At 39.6% G+C, this 20,515-nt stretch overlaps 1 protein-coding gene across 4 annotated transcripts in view; it reads left to right on the top strand.

The window, feature by feature from the left end:
* Positions 1 to 20,515, top strand: part of KHDRBS2 (KH RNA binding domain containing, signal transduction associated 2) — a 620,233-nt gene that overhangs the window by 211,306 nt on the left and 388,412 nt on the right. For all 4 annotated transcript variants that reach the window (XR_010175991.1, XR_010175992.1, XM_063916743.1 and 1 more), the window contains one exon: positions 15,978 to 16,094. Coding sequence is in view for 2 of the 4 variants with exons in the window: in XM_063916743.1 (XP_063772813.1) it covers positions 15,978 to 16,094 (117 nt within the window). In the remaining 2 variants the exon portion in view is untranslated. The remainder of the gene's footprint in view (positions 1 to 15,977; positions 16,095 to 20,515) is intronic.

Genomic DNA, 20,515 nt, shown 5'->3' with positions numbered 1-20,515 from the left:
GACAGTTAAAGCGCACTTCTCAGTGTGTTCTAGTTCATTTTAATTTTAGTATATCCAATTTTGGTATTTATGGTTTATATTTGTGTATTGTGATTAAAATATTCTAGTTGGTTTTTATGAAAGCAAGTTCCATGTGTGTTAATTTGAACAAAAGCAGACACACAACTATAGAGTGCTATTTATTCATTTAATAATTTATTTAGATAATTAGTGCATCAAGCGCAATACACTAGTTTTTTCTATGGTCAAGTCATGAGACTTCCCTTCACATAAATATTCTGGAACTAAGGGCCATTTACAATGCCCTAAGTCAAGCAAAATCCCTGCTCCTACACCAGCCGGTGCTGATCCAGTCAGACAACATCACGGCAGTCGCCCATGTGAATCGACAGGGCGGCACAAGAAGCAGGATGGCAATGGCAGAAGCCACAAGGATTCTCCGATGGGCGGAAAATCATGTACTAGCACTGTCAGCAGTGTTCATCCCGGGAGTGGACAACTGGGAAGCAGACTTTCTCAGCAGGCACGACCTCCACCCGGGAGAGTGGGGACTTCATCCAGAAGTCTTCCAAATGATTGTAAATCAGTGGGGTCGTCCACAGGTGGACATGATGGCGTCCCGCCTAAACAAAAAACTAGAGAGGTATTGCGCCAGGTCAAGAGACCCTCAGGCGATAGCTGTGGACGCTCTAGTGACACCGTGGGTGTACCAGTCAGTTTATGTGTTCCCTCCTCTACCTCTCATACCAAAGGTATTGAGAATAATAAGAAAGCGAGGTGTAAACACAATTCTCGTGGTTCCGGATTGGCCAAGAAGAGCGTGGTACCCGGAACTTCAAGAGATGATCTCAGAGGACCCGTGGTCTCTGCCGCTCAGACAAGACCTGCTACAGCAGGGGCCCTGTCTGTTCCAAGACTTACCGCGGCTGCGTTTGACGGCATGGCGGTTGAACGCCGGATCCTGAAGGAAAAGGGCATTCCGGAGGAAGTCATTCCTACGCTTATTAAAGCTAGAAAAGAGGTTACAGCAAATCATTATCACCGCATATGGCGGAAGTATGTTGCATGGTGTGAGGCCGAAAAGGCCCCAACAGAGGAATTTCAACTAGGTCGATTTCTGCATTTCCTGCAAGCAGGAGTTAATATGGGCCTAAAACTAGGCTCCATTAAAGTACAGATCTCGGCTCTGTCGATTTTCTTTCAAAAAGAACTAGCTTCAGTACCTGAAGTTCAGACATTTGTGAAAGGAGTGCTGCATATTCAGCCCCCATTTGTGCCTCCTGTGGCACCTTGGGATCTCAACGTGATGTTGAGTTTCTTAAAATCACATTGGTTTGAGCCACTAAAAACCGTGGATCTGAAATATCTCACGTGGAAAGTGGTCATGTTATTGGCTTTGGCTTCAGCCAGGCGTGTGTCAGAATTGGCAGCTTTATCATGTAAAAGCCCTTATCTGATTTTCCATATGGTTTGGGCAGAATTGAGGACTCGTCCCCAATTTCTCCCAAAGGTGGTGTCAGCGTTTCACCTGAACCAGCCTATTGTTGTGCCTGCGGCTACTAGGAACTTGGAGGACTCCAAGTTGCTAGACGTTGTCAGGGCCCTGAAAATATATGTTTCCAGGACGGCTGGAGTCAGAAAATCTGACTCGCTGTTTATCCTGTATGCGCCCAACAGGCTGTGTGCTCCTGCTTCTAAGCAGACTATTGCTCGCTGGATTTGTAGTACAATTCAGCTTGCTCATTCTGTGGCAGGCCTGCCACAGCCAAAATCTGTAAATGCCCATTCCACTAGGAAGGTGGGCTCATCTTGGGCGGCTGCCCGAGGGGTCTCGGCTTTACAACTTTGCCGAGCAGCTACTTGGTCAGGGGCAAACACGTTTGCAAAATTCTACAAATTTGATACCCTGGCTGAGGAGGACCTGGAGTTCTCTCATTCGGTGCTGCAGAGTCATCCGCACTCTCCCGCCCGTTTGGGAGCTTTGGTATAATCCCCATGGTCCTTTCGGAGTTCCCAGCATCCACTAGGACGTTAGAGAAAATAAGAATTTATTCACCGGTAATTCTATTTCTCGTAGTCCGTAGTGGATGCTGGGCGCCCATCCCAAGTGCGGTTTATCTGCAATACTTGTACATAGTTATTGTTAACTAAATCGGGTTATTGTTGAGCCATCTGTTGAGAGGCTCAGTTGTTTCATACTGTTAACTGGGATTCATATCACGAGTTGTACGGTGTGATTGGTGTGGCTGGTATGAGTCTTACCCGGGATTCAAAATCCTTCCTTATTGTGTACGCTCGTCCGGGCACAGTGTCCTAACTGAGGCTTGGAGGAGGGTCATAGTGGGAGGAGCCAGTGCACACCAGGTAGTCCTAAATCTTTCTAGAGTGCCCAGCCTCCTTCGGAGCCCGCTATTCCCCATGGTCCTTTCGGAGTTCCCAGCATCCACTACGGACTACGAGAAATAGAATTACCGGTGAGTAAATTCTTATTTTTAACATGTCAACATTTTTTTTTTACATATCAAGAATGGGAATCAAAAGCAAATATATTTACTTTGTGCTTCTTCTTTTGCCTTTTGTGCCAAAATAGTAAAAAGCAGGAATCTATGTGTAGGTTTTTATTAAACCAAAAATAAAAATTATGCATGCGGAAAAAAAAAAATATATATTTTTTTTAATATTTGTCTCGTTGCAAAGGCTTGCAATGTGTTTGAGGAATATACAGTAGTAGAATTTGAAGAGATTTTTTTTCTTGCATACTGTATATATATATATATATATTAGTGATGAGCGGATTCGGTTTTACTCGGTTTTACTCGGTTCTCAAAACGGCATCTTATTGGCTATCCAAAACACGTGACATCCGTGAGCCAATAAGATGCCGTTTTGAGAACCGAGTAAAACCAAGTAAAACCGAATCCGCTCATCATCACTTTTATTTATATATATATATATATATATATATATATATATATATATATATATATATATATATATACAGTATATACACTGCTCAAAAAAATAAAGGGAACACATAAACAACACAATGTAACTCCAAGTCAATCACACTTCTGTGAAATCAAACTGTCCACTTAGGAAGCAACACTGGTTGACAATCAATTTCACATGCTGTTGTGCAAATGGAATAGACAACAGGTGGGAATTATAGGCAATTAGCAAGACACCCCCAATAAAGGAGTTGTTCTGCAGGTGGTGACCACAGACCACTTCTCAGCTCCTATGCTTTCTGGCTGATGTTTTGGTCACTTTTGAAAGCTGGCGGTGCTTTCACCCTAGTGGTAGCATGAGACGGAGTCTACAACCCACACAAGTGGCTCAGGTAGTGCAGCTCATCCAGGATGGCACATCAATGCGAGCTGTGGCAAGAAGGTTTGCTGTGTCTGTCAGCCTAGTGTCCAGAGCATGGAGGCGCTACCAGGAGACAGGCCAGTACATCAGGAGACATGGAGGAGGCCGTAGGAGGGCAACAACCCAGCAGCAGGACCGCTACCTCTGCATTTGTGCAAGGAGGAACAGGAGAAGCACTGCCAGAGCCCTGCAAAATGACCTCCAGCAAGCCACAAATGTGCATGTGTCTACTCAAACAATCAGAAACAGACTCCATGAGGGTGGTATGAGGGCCCGACGTCCACAGGTGGGGGTTGTGCTTACAGCACAACACCGTGCAGGACGTTTGGCATTTGCCAGAGAACACCAATATTGTCAAATTTGCCACTGGCGCCCTGTGCTCTTCACAGATGAAAGCAGGTTCTCACTGAGCACATGTGACAGACAAGACAGAGTCTGGAGACGCCAAGGAGAATGTTCTGCTTCCTGCAACATCCTCCAGCATGACCAGTTTGGCAGTGGGTCAGTAATGGTGTGGGGTGTCATTTCTTTGGGGGGCCGCACAGCCCTCCATGTGCTCGCAAGAGGTAGCCTGACTGCCATTAGGTACCGAGATGAGATCCTTAGACCCCTTGTGAGACCATATGCTGGTGCGGTTGGCCCTGGGTTCCTCCTAATGCAAGACAATGCTAGACCTCATGTGGCTGGAGTGTGTCAGCAGTTCCTGCAAGACGAAGGCATTGATGCTATGGACTGGCCCGCCCATTCCCCAGACCTGAATCCAATTGAGAACATCTGGGACATCATGTCTCGCTCCATCCATCAATGCCACGTTGCACCACAGACTGTCCAGGAGTTGGCGGATGCTTTAGTCCAGGTCTAGGAGGAGATCCCTCAGGAGACCATCCGCCACCTCATCAGGAGCATGCCCAGGCATTGTAGGGAGGTCATACAGGCACGTGGAGGCCACACACACTACTGAGCCTCATTTTGACTTGTTTTAAGGACATTACATCAATGTTGGATTAGCTTGTAGTGTGTTTTTCCACTTTAATTTTGAGTGTGACTCCAAATCCAGACCTCCATGGGTTAATAAATTTGATTTCCATTGATACATTATTGTGTGATTGTGTTGTCAGCACATTCAACTATGTAAAGAACAAAGTATTTAATAAGAATATTTCATTCATTCAGATCTAGGATGTGTTATTTTAATGTTCCCTTTATTTTTTTGAGCAGTATATATATATATATATATATATATATATATATATATATATATATATATATATATACACACATACATGTTGGCGGGAGATTTTATGGAAAAAATACTTAACAGAAAGGGTACTGGATAAGTGAAATAGTCTCCCGTCAGAGGTGGTAGAGGCTAACACAGTAGAGCAATTTAAACATGCTTGAGGTAGATATAAGGATACAAAATGAACCAGAGAGGAAAGATTGTCTCTTTGTTGGCACACAAAAACGTTTAGTAAAAATATAACTTTTATTATATCAATAAAATTAAGTCCAATTATGAAAAAAAGACAATACATACAATACATTAAGTGAATAAAATGTACATAAATTGTGATAATAAAATCAAAGCACGCTTCCCAACTACTGAACTTTGAATTGTATTTTATATCTGAGGATAAAGCACTGTCACTTTAAGAGACTTATCTGGGTAAGAATTGAAGATACAATAACAATTGAAGAGTCAATAACCATCATATTAAGGGACTTCTATGGGTAAGTATTGAAGATATAATACCAATTGGAGAATGAATTCCAGGTAAGTGAATGGGATATTTGAGATGTGTCTCTATCATATGTACTTGAAAGCATACTTAATCCCAAAGGCACACATCATCTGTCCATCTTCCAACTACAGGTAAGTATATATGATGATGAGATACATATTTGTGTAAAACAATTATGGTTATTGACTCTTCAATTGATATTGTATCTTCAATGTTTACCTAGATAATTCTCTTAAAGTGACAATTATTGTGCTCCATCCTCAGTTAGAAAATAAAATAAAAATTCAGTAGATGGGTAGCGTGCTTTGATTTTATTATCACAATTTTTGTATATTTTATTCACTTAATGTATTGTATGTGTTGTCTTTATTTTCATGATTAGACTTAATTTTATTGATCTAATAAAAGTTATATTTTAGCTAAAACTTTTTGTGCGCCAACAAAGAGACATTCTTTCCTCTCTCGTTATTTTTGTGTCTATAAATCTTGTCTCTGGTGGCATCCCCAAAAATTCTTATATGAGAATAATATACTCTTTATTATTGTAGAACTGGGTTATTGACATAGTTATTGATAATATACTGGTGCAGAGTATCATCCCATTTCCCTTTCCCAATTATGATAGATATAAGGACATCCTTATAAAGAACTAAGGTTCAAAAAGGGTTAAGATTACCTAAAGGATAACAAAAAGGGAAATTAGATGGGTCAAGTGGTTCTTATCTGCTGTCTATGTTTCTATATTTACCATTATTGTCATTTATACCTTATCAGACCATTGTGCATTCATGATCCTTTTCGTAGAAAAGCTACTTTTGAACAAACAGTATATTCGCTTATGCTACTGCTCCTGGCATGTGTATAAATAATGAACTATGTGCATGCTGTGCATAGATCTCTCCTGCTTGGGTGTGGTATGCAATTAGTGCACTGTGTCCCCTTGCATGGCTTGCTTTGCTCGCAATGCTTCAGTGAATGTGCCTCTCTCCACTATAACTGCGCTCGGCACAGGTTACCATTTTCAATTGTAGCCCATGTGGATCATAAAGTATGAAAAAGTTCCAAAAATTAAGAAAAAAATGTGAAAAACTCATGTCGACCTTTTGTCATTGACCTAGAACATGTCGACCTAGAGTCCCTGTCGACCTAGAAACAATGTCAGCCTACCTACTGTTGACCAATAGTGGTCGACCTAGACAGTGTCGACTTAAGTGTGGTCAACCTAGAGACCAGATACCCTCCTGCTTAGTTCAACTTTCGTCTCTTTCACCTTCATATGTTCAACTAACATCTCACCAATATTACTTTTGTTTATAGCCTCTCTAGAAAGTAGAAGACTCTAATTTTGGCTTCTGTCCTGATTTTTTTAATGCACAAGCCATAAATAATTAGATTGCTTCATGTCATGAAACACAGACCTTGCTTATACATCTGTTTTTATCTGATGTCATTAAAAGTAAAGCTGTGTGAAACTGCAATCTATTTTTTGTATGTTAAGAAAACATTTAAACTTATTTAATACACTGGCATTATATACATTATTAAATCTATTTTTCTGCAACATGAAAAGGCCATGATAACAGGGATTTGTTATGATAGAGCTTATTGATTTATTACTTTCATTTGCTTCTTGTTCTAGATCTCTTGATGAAAAATATGTAACACCACATTTGCAAACATAAAAATGTAATATTTTGAAAACAGTAGAGGTCATATACTAAGTGTAGCAAAAGTCTTGGCTTTGTACTGATGGGTGGATTGTGGATGATCCACCTAAAATACTCTCAGGAGATGCTTCTGCTATCTTCTACACTTTATGAAGATTAAGAAAAGTAAGCTTTTTAGAGTTTGTTCTACAGTACAATAGCTTTTGAGATGGCAATGTTTTTTATTAAAAAACTTGCAACCACACAGAAATAAATACATACCGACATTGGTTAAATTATAGAAACAAAAAGAATCCCTTACCCAGGCAGCACCCAGCATATGAGTAGATGGATACATCTTGCCACGGGAAGCAAGATCTGCATCCATCTCTGAACAACCCCCTCTGTGCATTCCATATGTCAACTGTATCTGCTAAATTAACTGAAAAAAAAATGTGTTCAAATCAAACCTCCCATACATTTTAGATTTAACATAAACCCATTCAGGGTAACTCATTTCCAAAAGACAAGGGATATGTATGGCTATTGACACTGCTTTATAAACTTTTATGTTAAAGAAGCGTTCACGTAAGAAGTGATCTATTGTCTCCACCTTTCCAGTGCATTCATCCCATGGTCAACAACGATCATTGGCACTTTTACACATGAGATTCCATTTAACATAACGGCTCCCCTGGTAGGAGAGCCAGGCTATGTCTCTAAACTTCAGTGGGATCCTCTGAGAATAAATCAGTTTCAACCCATCTGATAGTGGGATATGGAAGTGAGATTGCACAATTCTTTTCCCTAACTCTCTTCTGGAAAAGTCTCTGATGTCACCCACCTCCAAACCCATCACTTGGTCACTTTCAGACATTGAATCTTGTAGATTGGGAGGAATCCAAGCCTAACTCTGCAGCTACCTAGCCACCATCTAACCATAACCTGAGGAATAGAGACACACATTCTTATCATTATTTTAAAATGGCGTTATACAATTTAGCCTACAATCTAATTTTTTTCCAGAGGGGCCTGGCCATTGGCACAGCTCACACACCCCTTCCTATGGGCCTACCTATAAAAGTGCAATAGAGAAAACGTCTTCCTCCAGTGAACACAGCAGTTTCTCAAAATATATTAAATTAAACCTGGTTTTGATCACTTTCACCAGGTATCGTCCTGTATTTGTTTTACCCCAAGGTTGCGATTAGATCAATGGCTGGGGAGTAACTGACTAGTATGTGTGCCAGATTTGCACTCACATACAGTACCTGTATATGAACCAGCTCCACTTGTACAGATCTCCCCATCACACAGATCCACCCAGACACAGACCTACCTATAGTACAGATTTCACCTCACACAGATCTCGCTCAAGCACAAAAGATCCCCCCACACGCACTCACAGATCTCCCTATAGCAGTGGATATCCTCCCTCACATAGATCTCCCCCTAGCGTAGATGACCCCCTCCCCTTACACAAAAGGTGCCAGTCCCTTCATACTGATAAGATGCTGGCTACTGGAGTCTACAGGGAAAACTTTCACATTACACAGTGATTTACAAGCCCCTGACAGTGTCCTGTTGTGGACCCTCCTCACCTTGCTTTCCTTCATGTGGTTTCTCTGCATATTCCTTAAATCTAGTGCCCTCATCAGTGCTGCTGCTGAGCTCCAGTATCTGAGCACTTCCTGGACTCATCAACTGATTGTCAAAGGTGTCCATCAGAGCTCATGGCATGCCCCCATCCTTCTTCCCTCCCCCAGTGAGGCATGCCTCCCTTTCTCTGTGGTATGATTGGCTGTTGTGTGGCCTCACCGTAGCTCCAGGCAGTGCCTGATTATCAGAGGTGAGGCTAAAGGGCCCCATACACTACAACAATCTCATGTCGGAGGTGATCGCAGGTGATCACCTCGGCAGCTTCCCGGGTGGCAGGATCGACCAAGATATATCGTATGCTGGCCAATTACATACGATATATCTTGGCGATCCCAAACCATACCCCCAGGTAGGACCAGATTGAATGTGCAGCACATTCAATCTGGAGGATCCGATCCTATGCTCACGGGAACACGCATCGGATCGGATCAGTTCGGGAACACCTCTAAAATGCCGATTTCAGCCGATATATCAGGCTGAATGCCCAATTTGGGCTGAAACCGGGCATTATCGCTCTAGTGTATGGGGCCCTTAAGCTTATTGCTGCCTCACCACTCATCTCTTCCTGTATTTCCAGGTAGTCTTGCAATTTTGGTGAGTTTTGTCTGTACAAATTATCAGAATAATATCAATAATTTATTTAAAAGTTCTAAATATCTTCTTTGTGATAATTTTTATTGTCAAAACTTTGATTCTTACAGGAAGTATGACAGGTGAGACACTGCGTCCCCTTCCTACCCTGAATGCACGTCACTGTTTTTTCGTCTTTTCATCCTTTTTCTTTCTCTTTTAAAGTGGAGGTGGAAGCAATGTCTGGGCTCTCAGTTCCACTGTTCATGCATGATCTGGCATATATAACCTTGCATTGGCCCAGTGAAGTGGTACGTTGTCTCTTACTGACAAAGTTTTAAAGATGATTTTGTCATTGTGGTAAAAACCAGTATATTGCTGTTTATTAATAAATATGTCAATTATAGCCATACTTTGAGCCAGGCTAAAGAGACATGCAAGCCTGAGACAGGTTTGAAAAGAATGATGTTAAATATCATTGACAGATTACACAGCTGCAGGGTGAAGCTGTGCAAATACAGTTTCAAGGGAGATCACATACATTTCTTCTTCCAAAGGCTGCTGTATATTTACAGTAAGAACCAGTATTATTTGTATGAAGGGTGAAAAAGACTTGACAAAAGCATGAAAAATCTTTGGGGAAAAAGACACAATTAGACATTTATGCAAATTCCAGGAGTTGTGCGTTACCAGTGTTATTTATAACAATTGTCTTACAATATTCTACTGTAAATATCATAAGCAAAGGGACATTGTTAACAACATTAAACCCATCCAAGTACAGCAGAAACAATGTGCCTTCTTGTGTACAAAATTAAATTTGCAAATACTGTAAGTCCCACTAGCAAGCAACTGCTAACACTTAATACCAGTGTGAGTTATAAATGAAGCACAATCGTCCAATCATAAGAGACTAGAGACATCATCATTATTATTATTATTATTATTAACAGTTTCTTATATAGCACAGCATATTCCGTTGCACTTTACAATTAGAACAACAATAATAGAACAAAACTGGGCAAAAACAGACAGACACAGAGATTGGATGGCCCTGCTCGCAAGCTTACAATCTATAGGGAATCATCATTGTCTGTTTTTGCAGCAGACCTCATGTTCCTGCAAGAGACCTATATACTGACAGACACATTTGCATCTCTGTGTAGGTCTTTCACAATTTCTGTTACAGTCATAAAGAGGGGTATGTGTCAGATGTGAGCAAAACCATTTCTTTACTGTGCACACCATGAAAAATCTAGAGAAGTTTACTTTGCACAGGGGGGCATGTCTAGCACTATTTGTATGTAATCAATCCTGTTGTATCACTTTTCCTTATTGTATACTACCCAATCTCCACCCAAATCATAATTTTCCCCATCAGGATCTGGTCACATTGTCAACAATGACTATGTCGACACCACTGTGTCAACACTAGAATATTGACATGGGTATATATGTCAACAGGTATCATGTCGATATCCAGAAATGTTGCCATGTGAAATATTATATTAATAATAAATATTATATATTGATATTTTGAGGATGCCGGCAGTTAGAGATTGGGGCAGCCAGGAGGGCTAGCATTAGGCTGCAGAGGTGGTGGACAGGGTTAGACACTAAGGGTAGGGGTTAAGGATAGGGCAGGTATACTAAAACACTGCTTGTCAGACGTCTGCACCAGAACTGCACGTCACATGACCAATGGGAACCCGGAAGAAGGAGCTGGAACCACTTTGGCTGCTGGGACCGAAAAGTGGCAACTGGGCAACCAGGAACATTAGATCGTCATTCTATTATATTGACATGTTATCTGTGTAGACTTGATGAATGTCATCATGCTAAGCATGTCGACAATGTGACCATATTGACATTCTTAAGTCAACCTGATGTATGCTGACATGAGAACTGTTGAAATAGCATATCACACCCTCTCCATTACACCTACTAACTCCATCACATTGTTTTCCCATAACCATTGTGTGCCTCACAGCTGTCCTCCCAATTCATATTATGCACATATACTGTAACTGGATGGTGTATTTATCACAACTAAGGGGAGGATATTGTGGATGCTGTCCCATACCTTGGGATTATTGGATGCCCAAAATAGAGGAGCGGAGTATAACAATCCTATGTCTGAGTTCCCAATTACAGGGCTGGTATACACTGGAGCTGGAACTGATATATGCGGAGATGTAGGCAGTACATATTTGTCAGACTGAATGAAGAAATAGGTTAATTAGTCCCAAGGTGCAGAGGATTAATCTTATGCCTCCGCCTTTATAAATTAATGGACTAAGTATCATTTTAATGGACAATGATTTTAGCTCAACTGTTGTGTGTTTTTTATTGTTTTATCTGAAATTTGCCTGAGCATCAGACCTGTTGCTTGCATTGTACTTATGGTTGTCAGACTGGTTTGGGACCAGATGGGAAAACTCGGGAGCAGTGACAGGAAACAGAAACAGGACACAGGAGTGACATGAGCCGGGAAAAGATCACAGGGGTGTCAGGAACCAGGAACAACACAGGCATGGCAGGAACCAGGAACAGAACACAGGGGGAGGGGGGGGGGGCAAGAACCAGGAACAAAACACAGGAATGGCTGGAAACAGGCACAAGAAAACTAGGAATGTTAGCTGCTAGAAATGCACTAGAAAGCACAAAGGCTTGGATGCTGGTGTATGGTATGGGAACCTATACTTTGACACTGGGTAGAGTCCAGAGACTACCTTTTATAGGGTAGGGACTTAAACTTGGTGCCAAACGTGACATCATGTTTTGTCATGGCTTTTCCTTTTTGACTGCTATGTTTTCCGCCCGGGTAATAGCTCTGGGTTTCACTCCCGGACCTATTCAATAAAATTGCCATTTCCTCATATTGGTAAACACAGGGTTAACATGTGCTAACACATGGTTAACATGTGCTAATTGATTCTGTGCAAAACGCGGGATCAATGTTTTTTTTCCATGTGTTAAACTTCAGATTTGCAGGAGAATTGTGTAATCTATTGTATGACTCAGTTGTTTTCAGAATTTCATATTTGCTGGGTACAAACCTATTTATTATTTTATACAGTGTTTTTTCAAGTGAATACAAACTTTCTATTATTCTTTAGGGTGATACCATATTAGCAGTGAAAACACAACAATTGATCACAGGCCAACTTTTTGCACCTATTGCACGAAAGTTATGAAAATGGCTTATCAGGGCACAGTATGTGCACTCCCATTTTTTGTACCTATCCTATTCCAAAATCGTGAAAACGGTATTCGCGTGATGATTCTACCCAGCAAAACCAGAGATAATTATAGGATAAAATGGGGAAATCTACCTGTAGCCACAAAAAAGCCAAACTAACATAGGAAAACATTATAGAAGTCTTTTAGTATATATATAATAAAAATATTTAGTATACTTAAATTGGGTCAAAAGGATGTAATATGCATTTTTTTTAAATGTGAAAAAAATATAGAAAGCTATTGTTTTTTCATAAAAATAAGTGCTCTCATTAAATTAGGGGTATATAAAAATGGGTATCCTGTATGTATATATTTAGGTCGTTTATAGGCACTTTGAAAAAAGTTTTCGAAAAACCCACCTACTTCCACCTGTAAGCCTAAAAACACTTTTCCCGCTCATACTGCAACCCAATATTGGATCATACCTTATACCCCAATTTCCATCACTTTCATCTTTTGATCCCACAAATAACATGTCATTATTGGCCAATTAAAATAATTGAAAACTTCTAAGTACCTAAAAAGCCATTCAGGGGGTGAGTCAGGGGTTCTGAACCAAATCCCCTTATTGTTACCTTAAAATCTACTTTTCACCTGCTCACAGATGGTGAAAGAGGATTTGGGAAAAAAAACCTATGGAGACTTTTCACTGATAACGTTTAAATGGATGCCAATTTTTCACAACTGCATTAAAAAATTCTGTTTTTCTAGAGAAACTGTGTTTTCACAGCTAATAGGATACCCCCTTTAGACTGATCACAGAGACTGCCTCAGTCACCTGGTAAAAATCAGCTATGTGCATGTATTACTGCTGGAATTGATTGTTGTAATTTGGTATATATTATGTTTCTCTGATTATTATTTGATAATCCCTGTAGTTTTATATTAAATTTTATATATATATATATATATATATATATATATATATATATATATATATATATATATATATATATATATATGAATCCAAAGAAGAACGGCACTGGAGACAGCAGTATGCAACAAAAACTTGTATTCACAGGCAACAGCCGTTTCAGGGCATCAGCCCCTTCCTCAGGCCCAATACACAGTGGTACAAAACCACTTTGTATTGGGCCTGAGGAAGGGGCTGATGCCCTGAAACGGCTGTTGCCTGTGAATACAAGTTTTTGTTGCATACTGCTGTCTCCAGTGCCGTTCTTCTTTGGATTCATGTGAATATTTTGTCCTGGCACGGAGCAAGTTGCTGATAAGAGCTGTGGAGTGCCGACTGCTTTGCAAGTATATATATATATATATATATATATATATATATATATATATATATATATATATATATATATATATATATATATATATAAAAAGGCAGGGGTCCGGCACAGCCACTGAAGAACAGTAGTACACTGGGTGCCCTCACAAATGAATGTACAAATTGAACAGGCGGTGCGGCACTCCAATGATTAAAACACCAGATGAGACGTAAATACAACGTTTCAATGCCCTCTTTTAATGCGGCATTTTCGTCAGGTGTTTTAATCATTGGAGTGCCGCACCGCCTGTTCAATTTATATATATATATATATATATATACATACAATAATAGATTGTTCTTTATTTCATGTCTCTGGTCTCCATTACTACAATATTACAACATATTCCACTATTTAGAAGATTAACATCCGTCTGTGTTGTATACAGCAGGAGACACAAGCAGTTTATAGATTTGGCAGGCGGCAAGTGCATTTCATGCTCCATCATATTTTCTTTCTGTGACAAAATAAACACACACTGGAAACTCCAATGAGGGAAATGTAAGAGCAAGACAAATCACCAGTAATAAATACCACATACGCATACACAAAATCCAACTAAACTAAGTACAGATGATTCCACCATAATTGTGAAACAAGAATAATCAACATTCCCTTACCCCTCATTCCCAATGGCTAGCACTTCCAAACCCTTTCAGTGCACACAGAACCTATTTACCTACATTTTATTACCTTCGTTTCCAATGTTGCACTTCTCTACAATTCTTCCCTACAAGTATTATACTTACCTACACCTAAATGGGATAAATGTGATGGCACCCCCAAAACTTGCTCCAACCTGTTCCACCCTAGTAACACCATAAAAATATAAACTGAGTGGTCTTATAATGGTAGTAGGATTTACTTTCACTGACTCTTTTTACCATATGCATGTTCTAGAGCATTTAACCTGCAAAAATTGGCACAGGAATGTGCTAGGTGAACAATTACAAACATAAGTGCTCACAGAAACATATTTCAGGTCTGTGGATCAAAAATAGATCTTATGAACATGAATGTTTGCTGTTGGTTGACTGTTTTCATAAAAAGATGTCTAAGCCTAACTATTAACAATCTTGTAAGTGGGACTAATTCAGAGGTGCTCGCAATTGTATGTATAGCTGTGATTTTGTTTGCTCATGTACGTAACCAGCAACACCAGGTCACATTGGCCAAACCATCGGACCTTTGAGCAATCCTATGCTGTCTCAGACAGAGCGGCTCTCCTAAGATTCTGGTGACTCTCCAGCTGAGAACAGATTTGCAAAGGCTAATTAGGCAGCCCCCCGTTACCTGCTCAAACGCTGACTATTTATCACTCACTTTGCACATAAATTCTTGATGCACTTGCACAGTGTGGCTTTGCCCATGCTCAGTGGTAAAACTCACTCAACTGCATCGAACAATGGAGGTCATTCTGAGTTAATCACTTGCTAGCAAATTTTTGCAACACTGCAATCAGGTTAAATCTCGGCAAAACTGCGCATGCATATGCACCACAATGCGCAGGCGCGTCGTACGGGCACAAAGAGGATCGGTGTTGGACGATGGATTTAATGAAGAATCTATTCGCACAGCCGATCGCAAGGTGATTGACAGAAAGAGGGCGTTTGTGGGTGTCAACTGACTGTTTTCTGGGAGTGTTTGCAAAAACACAGGCGTGTCCAAGTGTTTGCAGGGTGGGTGTCTGACGTCAATTCCAGGACCAAAAAGACTGAAGTGATTGCAGCGGCTGAGTAAGTCCAGAGCTACTCAGAAACAGCAAAAAACTTTTTTGTGCCATCGGCTGCAATAGCGTTTGCACACTTGCAAAGCAAAATCACACTCCCCCATAGGCGGCGACTATCTGATCGCAGCGCTGCAAAAAGTTGCTAGCGAGCCATTAACTCGGAATGACCCCCACTGACATTGCAAGCACCTCTGAATTAGGTTTACTGTCTCAAACTAGTTTCAAATAAGATTGGTTCAGTACTCACAAAAAACCGACTATGGTTGCGGTAAACAAGGGTAAATGTTGAAAATAAATGTAATAATGAAACTATAAATTGATTAGGAAAGCACATTAATGTATTCGACATTAGAATGATGGGACAATTTTGTATTTGACGTTAGAATGATGGGACATTTTTTATGCATTACAATATTTCATATTTACGTTCTGCAGTAATATCTATATAAAGATTCAGTTTAATTAATTACATTAAAATTCCACTGAATTTTTGCTTCTAATTAATGGTGCAAGCATTTTATACTTTTTGCAGAACTAATTGACTTACATTTCTGAATTCATTATCTAATTTACTGTATCAGTCAATTTATTAAGTAATTTTGAAATGTGATTCCAGGCAATTTTACTTAACTGTATGTAAACACTGTTAAACCTCATTGTATGTTATAGTAGAATGTAGATGTAGACATGTTACTATCTAACTTCTAAAGTAAATTTATGTTTTTTTTAGTTTAATTTTGTGGGGAAGTTACTTGGACCAAGAGGAAACTCTTTAAAGCGATTACAAGAAGAAACTGGTGCAAAAATGTCTATCTTGGGAAAGGGTTCAATGAGAGACAAGACAAAGGTAAATATGCTTTGACAATAATAATAATAATAATAATAATAATGTCTATTATGTTTATTTTTTTTATTCAAACAGTCTGATATGCTTATGCATTTAAAAAGGGTATCTTCAAATATCATAAAACAAAAAAATATAATTTCTGATATTTCTTTTTCAATATATTGTATTTTAAATGTCTTTTGAAAAGCCATCATAATACAGTAATGCACAGTTATGATGAGATTTACTGTGCAATGAGTTTCTTGTTTAGTACTTTTGGGGTTTTCTCATCTTTTCAATAGCACCTATAACAACAATGAAGTCTATAGACTCTAATAAGGTGAATAGTTTCTTACGGCACAGTGGCATAATAAGAATACTTGGAATGTACAGTTGGCTTTAGTTGCATGCATTGTGTTAATATTTAAAATTGAAACTGTCTCTTCTTTAAAAAACATTTTGTATACTTTCAATGCGTACTGTGGGGGTATTCAATCACCCATGATCATTGATCGGGACTATTCAATTAGCCCTGATAAGCCGGCTCGAGACACGCTTTATCTGAGATTTTGTTTCACCTGTAGGCAGGTGAAGCAAAATTCCCCAAAACAATCCCTGTTTTCAATTGAAAATGGGACTGTTTCTACCAAAAACACACAGATTTCACTGAACCTGTGTGTTTTCAGGTGAAAAGTAGTGAAGAAACATCGGGAAAAATTGTGAAGAACGCTTATTCATGGGTAATGGATCACACCCCCCCCCCACTCTGTATCAGAAATAAGCAATACATTGGTTTATTTAATTTACTTATTATGTAATGTTTCAAGCTATTGTTGCACCTGTGTTTCTGTGCAAATGTGCTCATGCATGAGAATAGCAAGTAAAGCCCCCACTTAGCTGTAGAAGGATCTGCATGAAAAGAAATCATGTCTGGGGATCCTTACCTGTGTTTGTGTGTTTTACTTGCAAAAATATAATTTCATTAATTCCATTTTACCAGATGAGATAAATTGACATAAAATGTAAAGGGCAGAGAAGACACATGTATTGGTGAATTCCTTAAGTTAATGAGTGGACATAAAGACTTGTTTTACCCACAATAAAATAGCTTTTTATGCACATGATTGGAAATGTTGCTTTACTTTCACCTGGATGACGTTCATACCAACCAGGGGATGTTGTGATATGTGTATCAATTTGCACCTGCAATAGTTTAAACGTAGGTTCATCATTCTATTTATGTGTACATTCCCAAAAATGGAATGTGAGCATATAGTAAGGAATCTGCTATATGGACAGAGAGGGGAATAAACAGAAAACCAACTTGTGTAGGCAGATTCACATTTTTACAGGTAGATGTTCCCTAAGGTGCATCATTTTTTATGCCTTAAATGCTGAAGATTTGGACTTCATTTATGTATTAAAACATTAACTGAGGGGCGATTGGGACTGCTTTTATTACAAGTGTCATTACCATATAGTTAAATGTTTTATAACATTGCTGGTGTACATTCCAGAAATGAAGAGAAGGCCTGGTTTCCATATATATGAAAGTTTAAAACAAGACAGGATCTATGTACTAAGCTGGAATGAGAAGGAAAACACTAAAGGTATAGAAAAACCCTGTACATACTGCTTCTCTGTATGTACTAAAGGGATTTTTTCTGTCTGCTGCCTGCTAAGGCTAACAGCAGGCTACAATATCGGTACAGCTCTTGTGTCACTAGCACTACCATAGGCACCTACAGCAGCACTAAGTGTCCCAGGTGTTACTAAGAGGAAAGGACACTTACTGCTGGGTGTCTACAGTGCAGATATCACCACCTGCCACTTTGACCGGCTGTCAATAAAGTCAATAAGGTTTTTACAAAAAAAAAGCTAATTGCTGCAGCTGTTGGCCAGGAGAGAGGTGAGTCACACACAGGACTGTCAGGGGCAAGAGGTTTCAGCTGTTACCACCAAGGGACTAACTTATCATTCACTCTGTAGTTCGGTGAAAAGCATGGAATGGTAAGAAGGTAAGTGAGACACTGATGGAGATTAAATAAACAGTTTAGCTTACAAAAAGAACTGAAAAAATAATGTAAGTGGGAGTTTTATAAAAAGGCATTTTTCAGGGAACAAGTTATGGGTTAAGAACTTACACATGTAGCAATGTAAAATAGGATTGTCTGGGCCATGAAACACTTCCAGTGGATTACTGAAGACTAGAAATGGTTTAAAAGAACTAATCAATCAAAATGTCAAATATTTGGTTCAATACACAGGGTTTTTATATGCATTGAAGTAGTTAAAATTTTGATTCCCCAGTATTTGGGATTAATTCAATAAATGGCAGTTTGTAAAGGCCACTTCTTCCTGCTGTGCATAAATCCAACATTTAAAAGGGCAATGCTTTTAATAGCAAAACACTGAATGCTTTGCAATTAAGAGCATTGCCCTTTTAAATTTCTGGATTAAAAACTCGGGGAAGTGGCATCTTTGTAAACAAAATAAACTGTTATGACACAACGGGTGGTATTCTATTACCCATGGTGAAACATCAGGCATTTTTTGCGATTTTTCCAGATGTTTTACTGATTATTTTTTTTACAGGCTATCCTGATCGCTCATTAAAAAAAATGCTCTTTCTCCCGAAAACACACAAGTTCAGTGAAATCTGTGTTTTTCTGTGAGAAACGGACCACTTTTTTTCTTGAAAGCGCGGCTGTTCCCAAGGATTTAGTTTTGCCTACCTGAGGAAGGCGAAACAAAATCCCTGATAACCGCGGCGACCTGCAGTGACCCATGCTCACTGCAGCAGCATCAGGCTGGGACTGCAGGGAGGCCGCTGCAGCCTGGGAGCCTGCACTCGTCGTTGTGACCCCTGGTGGGAAAGCCGGGACAGCGTTTTGATGACATGCATCACCCCCCCTCTTACCCCACCCCCGGCAGCGGTCACATGATGGGGGAGTGCTGGAGGTAGAGCGCTGCACTGGGAGCTGTCAGGAGTCAGCTCCTGGTGTAGTACACAAAAGCCCTGATAAGCCTCATCTTATGCCAGCTTATCAGGACTAATAGTACAGCCCTAGGCGATATCATTGGGGATACCACCCCAACTGTGAAACATGGGGGAGGTAACCTGATGGCCTGGGGCTCTGTTGCTGGATCCTGAGTTAGTGACATGTGCAGAGTGACTGGCACCCTGAACAAAAAGGGCTACCATAGAACCATGCAATATCCTGTCTCCTATGCATGTTTAGTCAAGGGTTCATCATACAGCAATATACTGACCCATAGTCTTCAAATCATGAAGTCTCCAGACTTAAAGCCTAGTAAGCTAGTTTGGGATGCACTAGAGCAGAGGTTCTCAAACTCGGTCCTCAGGACCCCACACAGTGCATGTTTTGCAGGTAACCCAGCAGGTGCACAGGTGTATTAATTACTCACTGACACATTTTAAAAGGTCCACAGGTGAAGCTAATTATTTCACTTGCGATTCTGTGAGGAGACCTGCAAAACATGCACTGTGTGGGGTCCTGAGGACCGAGTTTGAGAACCTCTGCACTAGAGTGAAGTGTGAAAGCAAAGCAACAGTGTTGGGAAGAATTCTCCAAACAATATTTGGTTTCTATTGTGGAAACAATGTCACAAGTGTGTTCTGTAGTTATCTCTACAAAAGGTGGCTACTTTGATTTGTTGTTTAACAATTATTATATGATTTTATTTCATCTCCAAGTGTTTATTTTATGCTATAATTCCACAGTACATTGAAACTGCACAAGTTTCAATAAAAACTGGAAACACACATGTATACACACATACAAATCAAATGTTTAACATGTACATTGTAAATTTACATCTATATTACTGTTCACAGAATAAACAGTGCCAATAATTTGTGAATAATACCTGTTTTATAGATTACCTTGAATAACTAAATAGTAAGGTATAAAGATTAAATCTGGGCATCTGCCTCCATATAGACTTTGAAAATACTCTATTTAGTGACAAATATGTTTATATTTTAAAACAAACTGCATGAAAACCTTGAATAATATTTCTTAGCATTAACTACTTTAAGAGAAAATAAGTGAGAGATTTCCATACACACTGAAGTGTAGAGATGGATGTACTTGTCACAATATTAGTTTCCACTTCTTTAGTTTCACATAGACCTTCTGATGATTCTTGACTCAGAATAGCTCAAATTGTTCAACTTGCTGATATTTCTACTGGCTATGCTTCTTGAACAGATGTGCCAAGAATCAACCAGCAAACAGGAAAACATACTGACAGTTCCAATTTATTTAATATGGCAGAATAAGAATATTGTTTTACCTTCAGGATCTCTTAGGGATCAGTCTAGTGAAGTGCAATAGAGAGCAAGTTGTAAACTTAGGTTCATAGGGGGTCATTCTGACCCGATCGCTCACTGCAGTTTATCGCAGCACAGCGATCGG

Source organism: Pseudophryne corroboree, chromosome 4, assembly GCF_028390025.1.
Source record: "Pseudophryne corroboree isolate aPseCor3 chromosome 4, aPseCor3.hap2, whole genome shotgun sequence".
Classification (NCBI taxonomy): domain Eukaryota; kingdom Metazoa; phylum Chordata; class Amphibia; order Anura; family Myobatrachidae; genus Pseudophryne; species Pseudophryne corroboree.
This window is presented reverse-complemented; position numbering and strand designations above follow the sequence as displayed.